Source organism: Pteronotus mesoamericanus, unplaced genomic scaffold, assembly GCF_021234165.1.
Source record: "Pteronotus mesoamericanus isolate MK-2021 breed Mesoamerican mustached bat unplaced genomic scaffold, CSHL_Meso_final contig_502, whole genome shotgun sequence".
Taxonomy (NCBI): Eukaryota; Metazoa; Chordata; class Mammalia; order Chiroptera; family Mormoopidae; genus Pteronotus; species Pteronotus mesoamericanus.
Window position 1 is genome coordinate 1,908,363 of NW_026555187.1, and position 12,738 is coordinate 1,921,100.

The following is a 12,738-nucleotide window of genomic DNA, read 5'->3' on the forward strand; positions in this document are numbered from 1 at the left end:
CACATAAGTTTGAATTTCATATAATTTTCACATTACCCAGAATATTATTTTGAATTTCCTGAACGATGCAAAAATGCAAGAAATATTCTTAGTTCGTGGACCTCACAAAAAGAGGCACTGACAGGATCTGGCCCAGGGGCTGCAGTTTGCGTTTGTGACACGCCATTCCTGTAGGAAATGCATAGGTTTCCACTGAAAGTCTCATTTTCCCTTACTGGAACAAAGGAAGTAATATGGGTATATAATTATTTGTGCAGCAGCAGGGTTGCTGCGAAATGAGTTAATGCACGTGATGTGCTCGGAACAGTGCCTAACACTTTTATTTATTATTCTGGATCTAAGGTCAAATGCTCAGCTAAGTCAAGATCAAGGTCCATTTCTGGACCTGACTTCCCACTGGGCTGCGTCCTCAATACCTTGAGTCTTTGTGCGATTATACAGTACTTCCGCCCCTCTAGCTGACACAGCCAAAGGTCTGATTCCCTCTCAGGAATGCTGCGAGAATCTGGGAATCTGGACCGCTACTAGGGTAGAGCGCATGGTAACTGTCTAAGATTGGCCGTTTTAACGCGAGAGGCGGGACGACAGGTGTAACGGTGGACTGAGATTGGCCAGTGCAGTACTAAACTAGTAAGAAAGAGCGCAGCGACTGCTACCCATAGGCGGGTGCTGAAAGGGAGGAGGAAACGAGAGTGAGACTTTAGCAACTGGCTCGCGTGATAGGGTCGATGCTTGCTTGTGATTGGTCCATACGGCTATGCTTGACTTCGTTCATTGATTGGCCAATGGATGGGATGCCGGTCTTTTATTGGCTAATATCTCTCGGGGCGGGCAAAGTGGAGCATAGAGCTGTCAGCTCTTCGCCAGCGCTCGGGCGGCCCAGACGCGGCCGGGACGCGTGATTGGTTGGCACCGGCAGATGGTCCGGCGCTCTCTTTCCTGGTCCCCACGGGCGATGGCATCAGGTGGCTGGCGCTGGCTGCGCGGCCTATGGGCAGCGGGGCAGCCTATGTTCCAAGGCCGCGCGCTGCTCGTTACCAACACTCTGGGTTGCGGCGTTCTCATGGCGGCTGGGGACGGCGCACGCCAGTCCTGGGAGATCCGCGCCCGGCCCGGCCAGAAATTCGACCCACGGCGCTCAGGTGAGGAGGCCGGCGCTGCCCACCCTTGACCCCGGGGAAGCTTTGACTCCCACCTCAGATATGGAAACCCCTGGACCAGACCCGCGGACTGTAACCCCTAATCCGTGGCCTGAGCCCTGCTTGATCCCTACGTGCACTCTATAACCTGACAGCCCCTGCCCGGGTATCCCCTCCCACTCGGGGTTCTCCGTTCCTTCCCACCGCGGGTCGCCGTCCCCTTCCATAACTGGGATTTCTGTCCTTTCCCACCCTTGGGGTCTCGTTTCCGCCCACCCCCTCTTCCGCTTCTCTCCCTCTTGTACTGAGGGATTGAGCACTAAGCCTGGGAAGCTGCACTCGGGATAGTCAAGGGCGCGCGGCATCGGGACCCCGACAGCCTGGGATTGCGCCCTGGCCCCGAAGTTCCCTACCCTCTGTGCTTCGGTTTCCTCCTCTGGAAATAGGGGCTATGGTGGAATCCCCTCCTAGAGGGTGGTAAAGGGATGAGGTGAGAAGATGCAAATGTAGCCCCTGGAATTGTGCCGGGCAGTGGGACTGGTAATGGAAGACTATCTGGGTGGGCCCCGAGAGGGCATTGGGCTTACCCAGGGAGGGAGTGGGCTGATATGGCCACCCTGACTCTTGATTGCCCTCAGCGAGCATGTTTGCCGTGGGCTGCAGCATGGGCCCCTTCCTACACTACTGGTATCTGTGGCTGGACCGCCTGTTCCCTGCGTCTGGCCTCCGTGGGCTTCCAAACATCCTCAGGAAGGTCCTCATCGACCAGCTGGTGGCTTCTCCCCTGCTGGGTGTCTGGTACTTCTTGGGTAAGGAGCCCCATGAGCCTGAACTTTGCAAACCCTCATAGGTCAGGAGGAGCAGAGCCAGCCTTGTGTTAAGGATGCCAGGCACATTTCTGATGCACCTGCTGTGTGGGTGGTCCTGGACTGGAAGCTAGGGTACAGTGGTGACAGGACAGACCTAGTGAGGACAGGTGTGAATGGTAGAATCACAAACCATGGTGCTAAGTGTAGGAGAGATGAGGACAGTGTCTAATGGGACCGCTGGGGGTGGGGTGGGGCTTGGGAGGGGTTGCCACAGGAGAGGAACTCAGCTGAGATTTGGAGCCCACAGGCAGAGAAACAGCCAAAGGAAGAGGAGCTGAGACTGGGGTTCGATAGGGCAGTCACCCCAGCCCTTGCCCCTGGGAAGAAAGTTCTCACCTGTTCCCCACCCTCCAGGCTTAGCTTCCTCATCTGTTGAAAGACAGGTAGTAAAACAGCTCAGGATAGGATGGGTGGAGGAGGGCAAAGGGGCAAAAATTGGGACAACTGTAATAGAATAACAGTTTTTAAACAATGACTTAAAAATGCTTTTAAATGTCAGGTCCCTCTGCCTGGAACACTGTCCCTCAGTGGTCCTGCCCCACTGGCCCCATCACGGGGATTCCCCAGCCTCTGACCCTCTCATTTCCTTCCCAGGTCTTGGCAGCCTAGAGGGCCAGTCCCTGGAAGAGAGCTGCCAGGAGCTGCGGGACAAGTTCTGGGAATTCTACAAGGTGGGCATGTCCTCCCAGGCCCCCCCCCGCCCCCCCCCGCCCTGTTCGTTCTCCTTCCCCTTACTTCTATCCCACCCCACCCCCAACAGCTTCCTGGCTACCCCCCCACCACTGTACTCTTTCCTTCCCCACAGACTGACTGGTGTGTGTGGCCTGCTGCACAGCTGGTGAACTTCCTCTTTGTGCCACCTCAATTCCGTGTCACCTATATCAATGGCCTGACACTGGGCTGGGACACGTACCTCTCCTACCTGAAGTACCGGGTGAGCGCATTAGGCAGACCAGGCACCCAGGAGACTCCTCAGGGGCCACACATGTGAGCCCCAAATGGCAGTACCGCTCCTCTCAAGGGAGAGCCTCCTGCGCCCTTGGCACACCACATCCCTGGGTGGGCAGGCGGACGGGGAGCTGATCACCAGCGTGGTGAAGACCAAGCCCCTCTCAACTGTCTAATAGGACCTCGGCCAGGTCCCTGCGGCATCTTTTCGGCGAAGCTGACCCCAGACAGGCGGAGGGCTTGGTGAGAAGCCTGAAGGGACGAATGAGGAATGTGACCAGACTCTCCTGTGCGGACAGATCCCAGGCCCCCTGGCGCCACCAGCGTGAGTGGCGCTGTGCGGACTGACTCCCAGCTGACCGCACACCCGGGCAGCACGGGGACCGGGCCCATGGCAGGCCCAGGTCCTGGGCCGAGTCCCAGTCCCAACCTCACTCCTAGGCATCTGGGTGGGCTGCTCCTTCCAAGCCCACTACCAGGCCTTAGTTTCCCCGTCTGGAACACAACCGTGAACACATACAGTCATCCCTTCTCCCTGGGAGCCTCTGTAGCCAGGATGTCCCATCCTGAGCACCAGGCCCCAGCCCTCAGCACTACCGTGGGTTGGGCTCTGAGCCCTGGAAGAAAGGTGGGGACATCGCCTGTCTGCTCTGAGCGGGGCTTGGCCTGGAGCTGGCCCCCCGGGATCTGGAGCTTTAGGCAGGGCCAGGCAGCACTAGGGTCACGTTCTGGTCGTGGGCTGTGGACACTTCATTAAATTCTCTCTGTAACAGAATATCTCATGGATGGCCGCAGCCAGCGCCGGCAGGCAGCACTCACAGACACAGCGTCGTCCATTTGTTTTATTGGGTGTGTGTAGTGTTGTCATGACATCGCCTAGGGGCACATTTGACACTCGTGACGTCAGACAGGTCTGTGGGGCGGGGAGGTGTTCTCAGGGTGGTGAGTAACCACAGCAGCCCCCTCTCCAAAAACAGGTAGAACGTGGGGGCCAGGAGCCAGGCGGGCCGTTGCAGGGCTGCCACCCACCCTGTGGTCCCTGCTGAGACCCCACCGTGGCCCCGGCCCACCACGGGGCCGGCAGGCCTGGCTTCCTCCCATCCCCCGGTCACCCTGCCCTCAGGTGCACCTGGCCCCCTCTTCGAAACTGAGAACTATTGATGGGGTGAGTTTTTAAAAAGGTGGGGTCTGGAGAAGAGGGTGAGGGGTGAGTTCGCAGGGCCACGACAAGCCACGGCAGAGCAAAGACAGGGCTGTATGTACAGGGCGGGGCATGGGGGCGGGGTGCCAAGCCCCCGGGGGACATCTCCAATAAATAAATAAATAGCTACAATAATAAATAAGGGTGAAGGGCTCAGTCAGGAAGTCGGGGCAGGGGTCTTGTGCCCATGGCCAGGAGGGGTCTGGTGGGGTGGGGGGCAGGGCAGGGGTGGGTGGGCCAGCCCTCAGCAGGCGCAGTCCTGGTGTGGGGGCGCCTGCTGGTCCGTGAGCTGTGGGCCCTGCTTGGCGCCTGTGACGGCAGGGTCAGCTGTGTCCAGTGACTCGGACATCTTCTCGCAGATGACGTCTACCAGGCGCTCAAAGGTCTGCTTGACGTTAATGTTGTCCTTGGCACTTGCCTCAAAGAACTCAAACCCTGTGGTCAGGGAAGGTAGGAGTGAAGACTCTGGGCCCCCCAGTCCCAGAGACACTTCTCTGAGGCCAGAAATACCTGGAGGCTCCCAGCGCCCACCGAACCGTCAAGGCACTGGCAAGTCCGATGGGGCGGTAACGTTGAACTGGGTCAGCCCTGTATTTCCTGTCCCCCTTTCTTGGCCCTAAAACTGTCCCCTTCTCATGGTCCCCAGGGCCCTGGCAAGACTCACTCCCCTGCTCCCACCACCCAGCCCAGCCCTATACATGGTCTCTGGTGACATCTGATACTCAAATCGAGCCATGCCCTCCCCTGTTTACACTCTCTCTGTGGCTCCCTATTGCCCTCAGAAGAGTCCCAGCTCTTCAGCACGTGGTCAGGCCCTGCATGATTGAGCCATTATTTCACACCAATGACCCTCATGTTGCAGCTGTGTGTTTGCCAAAATGCATAGGATCTTTCCCACCTCAGGCCTTTGCCCAAGCTGTTCCCTCCACCTGAAGGACCACCCTTTCTTCAAGCACCAGATGCAATGCTCCACCCCGCGCACACACACATGTAAAGTCTTCTCTGAGGCATTCCCCCTGGACTTCCCCTACCCAGGCTCCTGGAGGCCTCTTGAGAGCCCAGGAACAGCCAGTATGAGGCTGGGTGGTGAGGGTGTCCGAATGAATCAGTAACTTCCTGCACAGTGAACTACAAACCTATCAAGATCCACCTCACATGGCTCCTTGGTCAAGGCCAGTCTGCAGAAAGTGTACATTGTCTGGATGCAAATCCAGGCCCCATCCTGGCTTTCCTCTAAGACCTTGGGTGTGTCCCCTCCCCTGTCAGGGCCTCAGTGTCCCTCTTCTAGCCTGTAGGTGTCCAGCTCCTCTGGGCACTCACCAAGGTGGTCAGCCAGCTGCCGCCCGCGTTCCGACGACACGACCCGCTCATCCTCCATGTCACACTTGTTCCCCACCAGCAGCACCTGGGCGTTATCCCACGAGTAGGTCTTGATCTGGGTTGACCTGGAGTTCGGGGCAATGGGGTGGTTTAGGGCTTGGAGGATCTGAGCTCCACTCCTCAGCTCAGTCCAGCCCCCCAGCTCCCCATTATTCCTTGAACATTCCAGGCTCAGTTTCTCCTCCAGCCTCTGTCCTGCCAGAGAAACCGCTGTGTCCGGGCACCTGGGCATCTGCTTTGGCACTTCCCTAACCTTCAAAATCTCTCTTTCAAGTAGCCTCTCCCACCCTCCCCAATCCCTGCCCCCAGAGACAATTCTCCTTCCTCAGCAAAATCAGAAATTTTCTTAAAATTTATCATTATTCTGGGCAGAAATATACATGTTATGTCCTCTAACTTGTGCAAACTATCCTTCTATTTTCTGTCGTTTCCTGCTACCCTGATTTTTTTTTTCTATATGTTTAGTTTCATTTTTCCACCTGAAACACTTTTTTCCATTATTTTGAGCCGATGGTGCCATATTTTAATGATTATAGACTGACAGAAGGTCTGGGACCCTGATATTGTTACTTATATATCTGCTGAGGGGCTGGGGCTCCCTCATCCACCTACACCCTAGGCTCTGCACCAAACCCAGCTCTTAAGACAGAGAGGGGCCCTGGCTTGTGTCGCTCACTGGATTGAGTGCTGGCCTGTGAACCAAAGGGTTGCTGGTTCAATTCCCAGTCAGGACACATGCCTGGGTTGCAGGCCAGGGCCCCAGTGGGGGGCGTGCAAGAGGCAACCACACACTGATGTTTCTCTCCCTCTCTTTCTCCCTCCCTTCCTCTCTGTGTAAAAGTAAATTTAAAAAAAAAATCTTAAAAAAAAAAAGAGGAGCTGAAGATGCGCTCACCAGTCCTGCACGGCATTGAAGGACTCCTCGTTGGTGATGTCATACATGAGGATGAAGCCCATGGCACCCCGGTAGTAGGCTGTGGTGATGGTTCGGTACCGCTCTTGCCCTGCCGTGTCCTGAGGAAGAAAAGATGGGGTCAGAGAGAACCCAGGTGTAAGATCCTTGATAGAAATCAGTGCTGAGATCTAGTCCAGCTCCTTCAAGATACAGAAAGGAGTATGGGCTTGCCCTGAGTCACATGGGGCCAGGGAGAACCAGCCAGCAGCCTGCACCGAGAATGTGGCGTTCAATTATCCTACAAAGTCTGGTACCTTCAGAATGGCTCCTTCATTCATCAATACGTGTGTATAGGGTGCTGTCCTGTGCTATACACCACACTGGGCACTAGGGACACAGTTGTAAACCAAACTGACAATAAGCACTGCCCTTGTGGAATGGACGGTTCAAGGCAGGAAACAAACAATCAACCCACGAAAAGGAATAAAATGTATCCTATGTCAGAGAGCCATAGGATCGAGGAGGAAAGTCAAGCCTGACAGGGATGGGCAGTGTGGGCTGGGGCAGGGTTTAAAAACTTGAAGGAAGTTAGGGAGAGAGCCATGGGACAATCAGGGGAAGGCCAATCCAGGCAGAGAGCACAAGGCCAAGGATGCTGATGTGGAACTGACCAGGCAGGGTCTCCTAGGCCAGGGGACAAGTGTAGGGTTTATCCTGCATGAGGTGGGAGCCCTGGGGGTTAACACGCTCCACACCTCTATGGAGCTGGGGGAGGCAACCAGGTTACCCTGGAGGAGGTGGCTGTGCCTGTGTTAGACAATGAGGTTAGGGGCCAACATCCAGTGAAACCTCAAACAGACTTGCTGGGAAGAACTTGCAGGTGAGGAAATTGAGGCACCAAGCCCAGTGATGCTCCTGCAGATACAGGTAAAGGAAAGACCCCAGCATTGGCTCCTCCCCCAGCCCTGGGGAGCACCAATCAGGCTCTGATGGAGGAGCAGGGGCTTTCTCTTCTGTACCTCTGGTACACAGTAAGCACATGGTAAATGCCCAGTTATGTGAATGAATGAATGAATGAATGAATGAAAGAGACAGGCAAAGCTGGGGCTGCTTTTCAGGTAAGAGAGAGTGATGAAGCTGGGCGTCCCCCAGCTAGACCCACCCAGATCTGCAGCTTGATCCTCTTGTCATTGCGGTAGATGGTCTTGACCTTGAAGTCTATGCCCACAGTGCTGACAAAGGCAGGCGTGAAGGAATCGTCTGCATAGCGGAAGAGGAAGGATGTCTTGCCCACGCTGCTGTTACCAATGATGAGGATTTTAAACATGTAGTCGAAGTTCTGGTCCGAGGACTCCTTCTGTCCATAGCGCGAGTCTGTGGCTGACGCCATCTGGGGATGCGGGGTGCAGGCTAGTGTGAGGGGTACCCCTGCCATCCCCAGGCCCAGGCACAGAATGGAGAAAAAACCAGGGCCAAAGGGAGGAATCAGCACACCATCAGAAGCCCCAGTACTAACTGTGGAGCCCAGGGCAGAGGGCCCTCTGTGACCTTGAAAGGAGGGGGAGGGGGGGCATTTCAGGGAGGAGCTCAGAGAAACCGGTATGGGGTCACTCCTGTAGCCCCTCCAGCAGGTCTGTGCCCCAGGTCAGGCTGTAACCCTAAACCCTATGGCTGCGCCCGGTGGGGGTGACTGCGGCCGGCCCCGCCCCCCATCAATCATTTATGTTTCTCAGAACCCAACGTTGGCACACGTGGACAGTCCACAGGGACACTGTCTGCAACCCCTCTTCGCCCCTCTTCCCCCTCACTCGCAGGATGGGGGAGTTCAAGCTGAGGCAGCTGCATAATGTAATAAGGGTGGAGCGTGCACAGTCACGTGCACACAGCAGGGCACACACCCGTGAATGCGCGTGCACAGGAGGGCTGAACACACTAGGACACAGAACAGAGACACACGCAGACATCTGTCATGCATATATACAAAGGTGCAAATCCACACGTGCACACGACGCCCTCCGCCCATGCAGGTGCGTGTACGTAACCCACACGGGCACGCATCCCCGTGTATGTATATATATTCGGCCGTGCAAGCACACGCACAATCCATGCGTTTCTCGCAACAAGCGTGCAGCAAAGACACACTTGGGTCAGGATCCCCGCTGGATCACACGGGCATACCCAGGTACACAAGCAAGGGTACACACAGACCTGCCGACACAGGCGGGCGCGCACACGCGTGTTCACACCCCGCGCACGCGCACGCACAGCTTCCCGCAAGGTACTCGCCTCCCCTCCTCCTCCGCCGCAGAGGCGGGGGTTGGGGGATGAGGGTCCGGCAGGTGACGGGAGTCTCCTCCCGATGTCCGCGACCGCCGCATCCTCCTTCCATTTAACCCCCGCCAACCTCGTCGCCCATCCCCGCCAGCCCATCAGCCAAATAAAGGTTACTTAGGTGCTTTGAGCGGGAGTGCACCAGGCCGCCTAGGAGCTCACCTTGCCCTGCACAGATGCGGTAACGACCTTAGCGACGGCGACTTTTCTGGCAGAGCCGGTGAGGAGCCCCCAGTGCGTTGATGTGGGGCTGCGCGGCAGCGGCTCGAGCCCCTGCAGTCTGCGGTGACGTCCTGCAAAGAGCGGGGCGGGGCCTCACATGCAGATACAGCAGTGACGCCATCATGGGGCGGAGCCGCGCTAGGAGCCGTGGTCCACTGAAGTCCGTAGAGCTAAGGAGGGCGGGGCTCCTGCGCAGATTGACGCACGAATGGGGCGGGGCGTAGCGTGCGCATCCAGTAGCGGGAGGAAACGTTTAGAAGGGAGGGATTACCTGCCGGCTCCGCCTCTCGTGAGTGTCATGGAGGCGGGGCTGCGCGGCAATCCCTCACTGGCTTAAGCACTCCAGCGACGGACCGAGTAGCCAATCAGAGATTATTATCCCCCCCACCCCCGTGGTGGCTCCCGAGCCGTAGGGACCAGGTGAGGCCTTGGCGAAGCCCGGGTCGTCAGGGGGCGTTCCCCTTCCCCTGCACCGCTCTCCCCAGCGGGGGACTCTCCGGCGGCCCCCACCCAGGCTAGGATGGTGTGACTAATTGTCAAACGCTCCCTATCCCTAATTTCGGAAAAGAGGAAGGGAGGTTGAGAGCTGCTTCATACCCCTATTTATGGGATTCAAAATAAGTACGAAAGGAGAAAAAGTGGAAATAAGAGAGAGACCCCGTCCATTTTCTGAGATATTAGACCCTCAAAGTGGTCTGGGCTGGTAGATGCACCTGTTTTCTGAGATGAAAGAAGATAGAGGGACCAAGAGAGTCACCCCTCCCCACCAGTTCCCAGAAAAGAAAGAAAGGGGGCGACGGACGATCCAACAACTCCTCCCCTGCCTGTGCCCCATTTTCCAGAGAAAAATTTGAAGAAAAGGCGGAAATAGGGCAAAAAAACTGCCTGTCCCCTAAACCCTCAAAGCCTGGATAAAAGACCTGAGAAGAGGGAGGGTACGAGCGAGGCTAAAGACACGAGGCTGGAAGAGATTTTACCCTTCCTTAGTTCCTGAGTTAAAGACAGGGCCGGAGAGAACCCCTCCCTCTACCCTGAGGAAACAAGACTCAGAGTGGAGAATTTGGGGGCTGAGATGCTCCATCGTTTTTTCCCCAAAATCCTGAGAGGGGGAAAGTCAGAATTGCGGGGGCAGGGGAAAGAGACTTTGGCCCTATTCCAGTTCCCGCCCCCCAACTCACTCGGATCCCCAGACACAGCAGGAGGCGTGTGCCCCCGGGAAAATCCTGATTCCTCCCCATCCCCACCATTGCTCCCCAGGAGGCAGAGATGAGGGGGGGGGCTCATCCTATTTATAAAAAGTTCTCCACGTGCGGAGGCTCGAAGACCAGGATAATTTTATGCCGGAGGCTGCCCCCTCAATCCACGCATGCCCCCAGAGCCCTGGAAGTGCGGAATGTCCCCCCCACTCTGCTTGCATTTGGGAAATCTGTTTTACCTAAAGGTAACAGTTTTGTCCCTCTCCTTTACTTCACCTACAAAAGTATCACAAACCCACTGCGGAGAATTAGGGGAATTCAGAAAAATATTTTTAAAAAATAAACCCACAGTGGAGTCCCAGCTCTGGGTGGGGCTCCAGGCGTGGCTGGTCCAGGCATGTGCTGGAAGTGAGGACTTGCAGGCTGTTTGGCTGGCTGACCTCGCTGCTTGGGGTTTCATACGTGGGTGGCACTCGGAAATACCGCTTTTTTCCTCAGGGGAAAAACCTCACAATGTGCACGATCTTGTCCCAGAGAAATTTGTATTTTAACATAAAAGTGACGCAAAGCCTTTATTGCTAAGAATCAACTTTTGGCTCTGGAATTAGTGATGATTGAATGGGGAGCCTGCATACTCTGGACGGGTCTCCTGCGTGGCAGGGGAGACAGAGCTGGATGGGAGAAGTGCCCCAAATCCTCCAAGGTCCCACCCCACTCAGAGCGTGGCTTTCCTCAAATGTTACCTGTTGTTACAGTTATGGGACCCTCACAAAGAGCCCACTTTGTCTGTGAAATTACAGTCTTCAGGAGGTTAAGGGACAGTCCACCTTTGGGGACACTGAGAATCAGGTGCAGTGGACCTGACCCAAGCATCCCAAAATCACGGTCTGGAGAGCACTGGTGGGCATGAGTCAAAGAATTCCCCCAGAGCTTCCACCAGTGCCATCCTGGGGGTGGGGTGAAGCAGGGAGGACCCCCCAGAGGAGAGAGGTGCTGAGCCAAGACCCAAAAAATGAGGATGAGGAGGAACAGAAGCATTCCAGGTGGTGTGCAGAGCATGTGCAAAGGCCCGTTGTCGGTGGGGCAGAGGCTGTGCTTGGGGTGTGGAAAGAGTGTAATCAGTAAGGGGGAGTGGGAGGGATGTCTGTGGCCCAAACTGAAGGGGAATATATGAGTGTTCTTATGACCGAGTGGAGGAAAAGAAGGCAAAATGCTGAAGGCAGATGGTTTATGGGTGAGGTGATAACTGAACTTTAGTTTCTCCTTTGTTTCCATTATTTCCAAATTATTTATGGTGAACACGTATTATTTATAAGTAAAGGGGAAGGAGAAAAAATTACAAATAATTATCCCCTAAATTTCTGCCTTTTGAAGATCTGGAAGGAAATGCTTCAAGTTCATGACCCAGATGACGTCTAATTCTCCCTCTGTGGAATTTGATCAGTAATTATGATGATGATGAATTATTGGAATCATTTAGTAATGAAGCCAGCTGTTCTGGAAGCCAGAGGCTACTGCGATGACCTGTGTTATGCATAAATTTTCAGGCACGCTGGGAAGGAGGCAAGTTGAGGTGTGGAATACTGAGCCTCCCGTATACGGGAATTGAACCCGAGACTTGAGCACAGAGGTGCCTCATCTTCTCCCACCCAGCGAGGCCACCTGCGCCGCGGGCTGAGCTCCAAGAGAAATACGGGAGGAGCGGCCGGCCAGGCGAGGAAGACCCCCAAATTTGCCGCGCCTCCAGCCGCCAGGGGGCGCCGCTGGCTAATATCCAGCACCCAGCTGCGTGCCCTTGAGCGGGCAACAGGACCACTCTGTGCTTCAGTGTCCCCATCCATGAAATGAACTCGATACTAGTTAGGGTAATAGGGTTTATTTAACCCAAAAGAAACATTAAGTGCCCCAAATTTCTAAGATATTTCAGGGAGGTTACAGACAAAGTTTACCCAACTACAAGGATTAGGCCACAGAGGGGAGGCTGAGACCCAGGAGGCCTCCCCAGGGGCATTCTGGTACACACTCAGAATCAGAAGGGGGATTGTGTGTGGCGGGGGAAATTGTGTGCTTTTGTTGCTGTTCTATAAGAGGAAGAATGTGAAAGGGGGCCAGCATGGTGCCCTGGGGCCAGAGACACCACTGAAGACAGAAATTATAACTACTTAAAGCAATAACGCACAAGTATTGTGATGCACAAGTAGCAACAGGCCACATCAGTCTTCAGATATGTCCCCACACAGAGCCCTCTCTTTGCTGCCCCCTAACATCCCAGAACCAGAGTTGGGACTGGATAAAACTCTGGTGCCACGCATTTCCCCATTCAAGGTCTGGTTCTCCTACAGGGAGCTTCCCAGCAGATGAAAGGGAGGCACCAGTGGGGGGTCTCTCCTCGGAGCTGACTTCTCCCCCGCCTTGCACATGGCTACCCCAGAGGCACATAGCAGGCATAGGTCTGGCACACAATAGGTGCCCAATAAATATCTGATAAAGAATGAAAGAATAAGTGATGGATATGGCTCAAGAGTGACCTTTGATGAAGTTGGGCGTGACCCAGCCC

The 12,738-nt window shown here is 55.4% G+C and overlaps 2 protein-coding genes across 3 annotated transcripts; one reads left to right on the plus strand and one right to left on the minus strand.

Annotated features, from left to right (window-relative positions):
- Nucleotides 1-923: 923 nt before the first annotated feature.
- Nucleotides 924-3,798, plus strand: MPV17L2 (MPV17 mitochondrial inner membrane protein like 2). 2 transcript variants are annotated; one of them, XM_054578878.1, is made up of 5 exons: nt 924-1,142; nt 1,778-1,948; nt 2,603-2,679; nt 2,814-2,942; nt 3,136-3,798. In XM_054578878.1, exons 1-5 carry the CDS (start codon nt 956-958, stop codon nt 3,175-3,177), a joined length of 606 nt encoding a protein of 201 aa, XP_054434853.1. In that variant the 5' UTR covers nt 924-955; the 3' UTR covers nt 3,178-3,798. The 2 variants fall into 2 exon arrangements, with proteins under 2 accessions (XP_054434853.1, XP_054434852.1); XM_054578877.1 differs by lacking the exon at nt 3,136-3,798 and having other exon boundaries at nt 2,814-3,086.
- Nucleotides 3,799-4,265: 467 nt separating this feature from the next.
- Nucleotides 4,266-9,061, minus strand: RAB3A (RAB3A, member RAS oncogene family). The gene is made up of 5 exons (XM_054578876.1): nt 8,926-9,061; nt 7,595-7,822; nt 6,433-6,551; nt 5,478-5,602; nt 4,266-4,592 (listed from the first exon to the last, which is right to left on the minus strand). The coding sequence occupies exons 2-5, from the start codon at nt 7,820-7,822 to the stop codon at nt 4,402-4,404; spliced, it is 663 nt and encodes a 220-aa protein (XP_054434851.1). The 5' UTR covers nt 8,926-9,061; the 3' UTR covers nt 4,266-4,401.
- Between the last annotated feature and the right edge of the window lie 3,677 nt (nt 9,062-12,738).